This window comes from Haliaeetus leucocephalus, unplaced genomic scaffold, assembly GCF_000737465.1.
Source record: "Haliaeetus leucocephalus isolate CR32 unplaced genomic scaffold, Haliaeetus_leucocephalus-4.0 Scaffold751, whole genome shotgun sequence".
NCBI lineage: Eukaryota > Metazoa > Chordata > Aves > Accipitriformes > Accipitridae > Haliaeetus > Haliaeetus leucocephalus.
Window position 1 is genome coordinate 12,766,579 of NW_010973187.1, and position 9,423 is coordinate 12,776,001.

General features: G+C 39.2%; 1 protein-coding gene across 1 annotated transcript; it reads left to right on the plus strand.

Moving 5' to 3' along the window:
- The first annotated feature begins 747 nt into the window (after positions 1-747).
- FAM107B (family with sequence similarity 107, member B) lies at positions 748-8,520 on the plus strand. Its single transcript, XM_010580958.1, has 3 exons — positions 748-927; positions 4,705-4,858; positions 6,864-8,520. Exons 1-3 carry the CDS (start codon positions 800-802, stop codon positions 6,978-6,980), a joined length of 399 nt encoding a protein of 132 aa, XP_010579260.1. The 5' UTR covers positions 748-799; the 3' UTR covers positions 6,981-8,520.
- Positions 8,521-9,423: the final 903 nt, after the last annotated feature.

Below are 9,423 nucleotides of genomic sequence, written 5' to 3' on the forward strand. Positions count from 1 at the left end.
TGGAATGGGATATGAATGGTCACGTATAAATTATTTGAAACCATAGTTTACTTGTCAGCTGTTGATTAAAAGTTGTGATTTGGTGTATAAACAAGCTTTTTAGGATAGGAAAATGCCATGTTTCCAGATGATATAAATCATAAAGACTTCATTGCCTTTAGATCAGTGAATTTCTGTGGATTTTCACTGGGTGAAATATGGCCTTTAAGAAACAATCTCATCCAACTTTTTCTCCTCTACCTTTCCCCTCAAAAATATGTCCCCCAATCCCAACAATTGCAGATCTGGCAATTTCCACACAGAAGCTTTTGCTCAGTGCAGTACAGTTCAGGGCTTATCCACAGAAGGTGTTTTCCCCATAGCTGACATGATACTGGATGGCAGGAATGTCTTCAGGGTCTCAGTATTGATGATCTAAAAATGCTTCATCTGAGTAGGCTTATTAAAATCAATAGAGATCTTCATGCGCTTAACCTAAATTATTTGTCTAATTCTTAAAATGGGGGTAATCTGTGTCTCCAAGTCAATGGATGAAGACTGTTGGAGATGACATGGTTGTGAAATTGCCATCTATTTAAAAAGATACAACTGATGTTTGCTCTGAGAGCCTTTACTTACTACAGACAAAATTAATCTAGGAAAAGCATAACTGTTACCAATGTAATATGCTGCCTTTATGTTTTAATACATCTTTAAAAGGCCTTTCAATGCAGATTTACTGCAGTTTTCCCCCTGTTTTACAGATACTGTGAGCAAGGACACTGAACCCAAAGACCCATATCCCATTCCAAGAAAGATTATGGCTGAACCAGACTACATAGATGATGACAATCCTGAATTAATTAGACCTCAGAAATTAATTAATCCCGTGAAGTCATCCCGGAATCATCAAGATCTCCACAGAGAGTTGCTTATGAATCAGAAAAGGTAAGAGTCTAAAAAATGACTTGTGCCACCCTCCCACCCCAAACACACAGCTTGTCACCTTGATGAAACTAAAACTCGTTTTACCCAAAACCCAGCAGACACTTTTTGATTCAGATCTTGTAGGTGAAAAGACTCTGTTTGTTAACTATGGCATTTATTTCTGTTTGAATTTCAGTTGCTCTGCAAAAGCTTGCTATAAAAGACTTCTAATTTTGTTTTTGTGAATACTCACGAAGGGTCAGTTTCAAGAGGAAGCAGTTCAGTTCTCCTCTATCACATTTCATATTGGTTACCTGGGCACCGTAATTTGTCTTGAACTCTTAACTTCATCAAGTATTTCACAAAATTTTGCTATTACCAGCAGGATGATAAAATCTGTGGGTTTTCACTGTTCCCAGTGCTCTAATTTTATGGAGCCACTTTTAAATCAAAGAAATCATATATTTTTATTTCACATGAGACTGTTCTCTACTTACTTGATCTTTCTTGCAATGCAGTGTGGTAGTCTGGCGCCTGCTCTGCTGCTGCACAAGTGTTTCTTTGTATGTTACACAAATGCTGCTTCCTCCATTCTGGGATTGGATGCACAGCTGTTGCTCTATATATTGCTTTTAGAGATGTAAATAACTGGAACTTGATTTCATCAACTTCAGGCTTTTTGAGACCCAGGACCTTGATAAAGGAGAGGAGGAAGCTATTGCTTCAGCTACTCCAGCACAACTGGGTTTGTCTATTTGGCAAGAAGAGTCACATTGTGAAAAGTTTTCCTCCCCCCCCCCCCCCTCTGGTAGGGTAGTATTTTGAGGGGAGAAGGGGTCTTTTCTATGTGTAATAGCAAAATCCTCACAAATGCTAGGCTTAGATACTTAATTCTAAATGAATTGGATACACAATACAGCATTTCTTTAGTGATGAAGAAGTAGAAATGTTTTACAGAATGCCAACTGAATTGGAAGAAACTGGCCTAAATAGGTGTTTGTCCTATTTTTCGTTAATGGGATTAAACATCAAAGTCAATTCCTAGCACCAAGAAGTTTATAGTCATTGAAAGAAAGATAGTTGAAGTTTCCCGACTTACGGTCTTATTCTAAAGGATGTGGAGGCTGCAATAAATTAAGGCTACTTTTTTTCTTTTAAGTTTATGAAAGCATAAAGCACTTTTAAATAGTATGGAGTTCTGTTCTTTTCTTCTAGGAGAATATCCTATTACACAGAGGAGTTGTGCAGCCCTCAATACCCACTCTTCTCTTATTGTGATTTTGATTAGCTGCAGCTGTTAATTTTAGATTCTTATTTATTGGTGCAGAAATGAAATACTTTGAGGGTTTTCACCAGTAGAAAAACTTGTGGTTTTGGGAAGAGGGTTAGTCTTCTGTGCTTCGTGCCACTGTCCTAGCTCTGATATGAGGCTTTTTGGTAATGTAGATATTAGGCTTGTGTTCTGCTTTGTTACTGTAAACTGTCATATGTATGGAGGACTTCTGGTACTCCTACAGAATTCTGCTTAACATGCACCTTATTTTATTGTGAAGACTCAGTGTAGGCACCAGCAGCTTCACTTTTTTACCAGTCAGCTCTGAACAGCCTTTTCTGGATCTTAGAAGATATTAGCCAGTGCTGGTCCGATCATTCTCCATGGCTACTGTGAGCAGTGTCTATTGAGTCTTTAACTGATGTAGTTATTTACTTGCAGAAATGGTAGTTGTTTGGGGCAAACAAAGATCCAGGTAGTGGTACCTCAAGGCATTGGTCACTTATCTTAAATTGTTTTTACTTATTAGGAGTCAACCTCAGTTCTGCAGAGCATTGGTCCTGTCCCTTCGAGGTTTTAACCCTATCAGCTCTAACTTGTGTTATAGCACACTTTGCTTTTTTATTTAACCAGAAGAATCACTAGGAGGTGATACAAGACTCCCAGTTAATCCAGTAGTCACCTGTTTGTTGCTTTTCCTTTTTACATATGAGAGTGAAAACAGGATTGACGATACAGTTGTTCTGTTACAGATCTGACTACCAATCCCACTTAATTAGACTGAGAGGTTGTATTTGCTTGTATCTTCTGCAGGTCCCCTTTATTATAGCTACAGCACATCTAAATCAGTCTTGGGCCTCTGCTTTGTTACAGTGCAACCTTACTGAAAAAAAGCAGGACCAAGTAATGTTACATAGCAGCTTGCATCTGGTTTGTGGCTGTCTTGATTGCTAATTGCCAGCATGGAAGTTTCCATTGGTTCAGCTCTCACTGATCCAGTAGTAGTAACAAAAAATCACTCCAGCTTTTCTCTGCCTGACTTCAGTTTTATGTGTTAAAATGTAATTAAAAAAGTAGTAAATATAAAATACGAACACAATCTTGTAGTTTCTGTTGCATTCAGGCCATGAGACCTATTATGAGAAATAGGGAACAGCGTTTGGTGTTGCTAAATATTTGATTTTGCTGTCAGGGTATGTACAGGGATAGGGTGTTGCATAATATATGGAGTCATTCATAGATGTCACCATAAAATGGCATTTTAATGTATTATTGGACGTGCTGTCAGATATGCATGTTATGGAAGAATTAGGCAACCACAGATACAGACCAAGCAGGGGAAGGTAAAAATACGCTTTCTGAAAGCTTATTCAGATTATTGAGTTTCTTAAAGTTGAAATAAAAAATGGTTGATGTTAAACTTAATGCTGGATGTTTTTGCATAATAGTCTTCACAGGGAAGATGACAATAACAAAGGCAAATTTCAGATCTTTCTGCTCAGACTTAAGTGACGCTAATATCTGAATACAAGGGAGAGCTTTGAATCTTAACATAACAAATTTTGAAAACATCGTAGCATAACAGAGATAAAAGAAATAGCTGAAGCCACAAAAATAAGTAGGACTAAGTGTGTATCTGTTTGTGTGCCTATATAAATGAATTCACGCATCTTCCCAAAGAGTAAGCTTTCTCATTTTAGAGTAGTTGTCTTGGAAAGCAATTTGTGCTGAACAGACTTGAAATGCTCAGTTGATGTAGTACCTAAAGTCTTTTGAGAGGGAGAATCTTCCAGCCTTTGTCTGGTCTCCAAGGTGATTGCAACTTTTTTTTCTTCTGGATTTTTGTTGTCTTAGCTCTTTGTGGTTTTGAGTGTAGCCTGGGAGCTCTCACTGGAAATAGCTTTGCAGCCAGGCATGGGTAAAGCTCTCACATTTTTCAGGGAAGGACAGAATCCACAATTTCCAGGAGCAGTGTGACAAAATCCAGAGGGAGACCACGTTTTAGTTCTGTTCATGCAAACTTCTATGGGCATAACACCCTGCGTAGGACTGTCTGAACACAATCTCTCAGTTACCAGCCAGCAAGGGAAGCCTTTTGTCCAAAATTTGTTTCTAGCTCTACTAGAGACTTGATTTGTGGTTGTTTTTTTTTTTTGTTTTTTTTTTTTTTTTTTTAATCCATTCTTCTGGAGTTGAGAGAATGGAGGGAAGACTAGAAGAAGATCAAAGTCAAAGTAGTGAATTATACAGGAGAAATACTAGCATGCACGTTAAAGGGAAATATCCTCAGTAATAACATGACTTAAATTCTAGTTCAGGGTTTTGGTTAGAAACCAGGCAAATGTCTGCATGTTTTTTTCCTTTTAATTAATTATATATATTCCAATGTATCTAAGTAGGCAACTACTTGACTTTAGAAAACTGTGACTTGACTTTAGAATTCTGTGTGAATTTCTGCTAATTAAAACTGATCTCTTTCTTCCCTGTTCCCCCCCACACCACCACTCCTCCCATTTAATTTGAAGGGGTCTTGCACCTCAGAACAAACCAGAGCTACAGAAGGTGATGGAGAAAAGGAAACGAGATCAAGTTATTAAACAACAAAAAGAAGAGGAAGCACAAAAGAAGAAATCAGACCTGGAAATAGAGCTACTGAAACGGCAGCAGAAACTGGAGCAGGTGAGTTGGGGAATAACACTACCTTTACACACCTACATCTGAGCTACTTACCTGAGACTCCCTTTGTAGACAGGAAAGAAGCAGCAGCCAATTTTTGGCACATTTCCTCTGATCAAATGCAGATATCTTTTTTAGGATGAGTCAAATCACACTCTACAATTACCTGTTTGTTGTCACTTACTCTATAGGAACTGCATATGGTGTCTGCCTTTGGTCAAATGAATCCTGCACCAGACAACAGGAATGTGTGTGGAGCACTGACCTTATTTAACCATTGACACTGTGGTGAATTAGTCAACTCTTGTAGTCTAACTATTAAGAGATGATCCACTAAGAATGACTGTTAGGCTGTAGTGCAGCAAAACTGGTGGATGCTTAATGAATAAAAAAATCAAATGATTCTTTCTCCTGGGGTACATAAGAAACTAGATGACTTTAAAAATATCTTTTGTAGCCTTAAAACCTGTGAGCCCATTGGCATTTTCAAATGAAGGAAAAGATCCTGAGTATGGAGATATGTGGAGTTGGAGTTCATTGTGGTGAAGCTTACTGCTAGGCACAGGGCCAGCCAAACATCTCTGTGCCTCTTAAGGCACTTTGTGTACCTGCGAGGAAATATCTCTACAGTGAAGCACCTCATCAAAGAAGTCACTGTGCCTGAAGCATTGCATTTATTTTTAAATAAATGAATGCTTTAAAACAGTATCTTCTGTTTTTCTCAATGGAAATCAATTAAGCCAAATAATTACTCTATTGAAAATGAGGTGTAATCCAATCATTATTTAGGTTTGGGGGTTTTATTATTGTTTTTTCTTAATTAGGCTTAGAAATATTTTTGGAGGGAGAAAGCTATTGTCTTTTTAAGGGTATCATCCTGTCACTTTTCCTTTCTGCTCTTAAGGGCCCAGCTTCAAATGGTTCAGCTTGTGGGAAGATTTGATTTGAAACTGAGCTATCCAAGGACATATGTAGAATAGAAAATCCTGTAGAAGAGGAAAAGCCTGCCCATTGCAAACAATATTGTAACTTCGTAAACATCATAGGAACAGCATTAATTTACAACACGACTCATGGAGGAACGTTGTCATGATTTATTCTAACAAGGCATGTGCCTTGCCAGTGAACCAGAGACAAAGTAGAGATTATTTAGGTAGAGCCGTACATGGTCCCCATTAATCAGGAAGGCCTTGGTTTGTTTAAAAAAAAAAAAAAAAAAAAGAAAGAAAAAAAGCTCCTTTCAGGAGCTTTTGTTAGTTTTCTAAAGGGTTGTTTCTTCCTTTCTGCTGACTTATCTGCCTTCACTGAGGATTGCCAAGCAATCTGTATTCTGTGTGATGTGTAAGCTGTGTTCTGTACGGGCACTGTACAGCCTAGCCCCATAGAGCAGAGTGTCTAACCTCACATGTGATTTTGAGTGTCTGCATGGGCAGGAGCTCCAACTGGGTTAAAAATGTCAGTGAATAGGCTCTCAAAAATGGACAACTAGGGGCCAAGGAGGATTTTTTTATTTTCTTTTTGTGATAGACAAAATGGATACACCAAAAGAGGCTCAAGTTAGATAGAGAAATCCATACCTAAACACTCAAATAAATTCTGCAAGTGTGCTCAGTAGTAGCTGTTTACATGTGTTCTCCCATAAGGCACATTTGTCCTTGTCCTGTTGTAAAAGCCAGAGAAAGGAATTATTGTAGTTTCTTTAATGAAGATGTTAAAGAATTTCTTCAAAAATGCTTCCATCTTATTCTCATACTGGGCTTGCAGAGTGTTTGTCTGTCTGGCAAAGGTGGACATCTGGAATGAGCTAGAGCCAAGGATTTGAAAAGAATTATCATTTATGAGAACAGATACTCCCAAAGAAATGCAACTTTATCTTTTCCATGAGAGAAAGAAAGGAAGCATTTTAAAGAGTTTTGCATGGCCAGTTATTGAAACCTTTAGGTTTTTGTCTTGTAATTTGAAGATCTGTTTTATATACTTTTTTTTTTTTATGTGATTCCCTTTTAAGCTGGAACTGGAGCAGCAGAAGATGCAGGAAGAGCAGGAAAACGCACCTGAATTTGTCAAAGTCAAGGGCAACTTGAGGAGGACGGTCCAGGAAGCAACAGAAGCACCAGACTCCTAAAGCCAGCGCCTGCTCAGACTTCCAGCTTTCCTGCAGAGAGAGGCTTTTGCAAGTTGTCTCAGATTTGCCCCTCAAGAGGGAAAATAACAGCATCCAGCTGGCACTTACTGAAGATGAGATTTTTAATTCCTGGGATGTGTGGATTAAAAAGACAGTACCATAAACAGATCGACTTGCCAAATGCAGTCTTGAGATCAATGGATAAGGAGTCTGTTTGTCAGTTCAGTGTCATGGACCAGTCTGATGTGCTTACTCAGAGATTTTAACCAGGGATACTAGAGAAACTCCTTCAGTGTTGCACTGCTTTATCTCTTGTGATCCTAGTTTAGTGGAGATACACAGATTATATTTGCTTTAAAAAGAACAAAAATCCTCCTGTGATGTCTTACAAAGCTTTGCTGTGCAGGTAGATTGCCTCCATCTAGAACTACAGCCTGTGTATATCCCACAATAATTTGTGTTTAGTTGGAATTTTTATCAAAGCTGGGAGGATGGAGGTGTGTTGATCACTGCTGCCCATCCCCACTAGGATAGGCAGCTGTGGGCAAGATGAGAATGCTTCAAATTCACCAGCAGTGAAAAGTTGAGCAGCCTTAAAGCCCATTTTTCCTTGTTTGGCTTGTAGAATTTGGGCTATGAAGGAGCAGAAATCTGATGATCCTCTCACCAGGGAGAATCCAGAAGCTGATTTATCTCTGTCTTTAAACTTACACCGTTGTGTACAGGCCTGTGCAGTGCTACCTGTGAACTGTGAATTTACCTCTCAATGCAAAATGACCTGTCTTCTACTTCTAGTGTTTTGAAGTCCTACTTACTTTGCTGTTGTGGCCTTTCTCATCTAAGGACATGGTCATCTGAGTACAGTGTTAACACATTACTTGGTAGTGTTCAAACTTATTTGCTGGAACTGAAATCAGGAATCTGATCTGCCATCAATTCCAGCTCTTTGCTTGCAGGAACTTGTTGCAGTTCGTGCAACAGAGCAGCGTTTAAGCCAGACCAAACTGATTGTTGGAATCTGCTGAAATGGAATTTTTTTCCCCTAAAGTGAGGCATAAAATGAAATTCATTTTATCCCATCCTTCCTTTAGCCTCAAGAAAGAAGGGGAGTGTGTTACCACTGAGTCTTAGGGTCCAATTCTGTCACCTTCTGCCTTTCCACAAGTTGCCCCTGTGTCTTGCCATTAAATAAAATATTACTCAGCTTGCACAGGGATGGCAGAATCTGATCCTTCATGCTTATGACTACTAGTTATCCAGGAAAGCCTGGGTTGAGGAGGGGGGAACAGATTACTCATGTAGGATTATAGAATTGGATTCTCACCTGTTGTGAATGGGTGCAGGTACCTTATCTTCAGAATCTGGGGAGAAATCCTCATCTTCCTTGGTCGGCACAGTCCTAGCTCTCACTGAAGCTGTGTTCATCCTCATCAGCTGAGGATCTAATCCTAGTCTTTGCCTTAGGATGCTAAACAAAATAATTTCTACTTTGTAATGACATTGGACATAACTGTTTGAGAACACTTTTTATTAATATCAACAGTGGTATGTTTGTATTGTAGAAGTGGTGGGGGAGGGTTTGTTGGTTTGTTTTTTAGTTCCTTTTGCCTTTCCTGTAAGTGTTGGACATTTTAAATACAATGCCAGCACAGCACTTGGGACAAAATGCTCACAATTAGAAATGTTTCCTAGATACAGACTTCAATTTGTCAAGATCCAGGCATTTTTTATGAGGACATAATCAGATTGAGAGTAAATTGAATTGTGATAAGTCTATTGCCATTGATTTAGACTTGCCGTGTGACTCACATCTAGAAGATTAAATATGAAGATGGCCTACCAGACTGTTCAGATTATGGACATAAAAAAGACAAAGGCCAAACGTAAGACTCTTCCATGTATTTTCTCAACAAAGGAACACCCTGAGTGTTGCAGGTTCTTCACTCTCTCCTTCCCTTCTTCTGGAAGGAGAGGATCTTCCTTTCTGGCAGCACATTATTCAAACACTTGCACTGATTGAGTTTGTTTCATGTTGTTGAGAAGACAGCACTATATATGAGCCTTCCATGCCATGCTCATGTTTTATCTTAGCCACTCCCAGCCTACCAAACTTCATGCCTCTTGGTTTCCACTCCACTATTAACCTTCTGCTCAGTGTGGAAATGTCTAGAAGCTGGTGAGGAGACTCTCCTCTGGCTTGAGCAGACCATTTCTTCTCAGCCATTTCCCCTTGGTGAACACAGCAATCCTACCATGCATGCACAGTGAAATGAAGTTGGTGTAAACCAAATGGCACCAGAGTCAGTGGGGGACAAGGACCTCTCTTTGGCTTCAGTGAGTGTGTTGGATTGGGCCTTTCAAGGCTGAAGGCATTCTGCTTTCTCTTCATGTTAGCTTGTGATTCAGGGTAGAGTTTCTCTGTCTGAAACACAGGAGGCCAGAA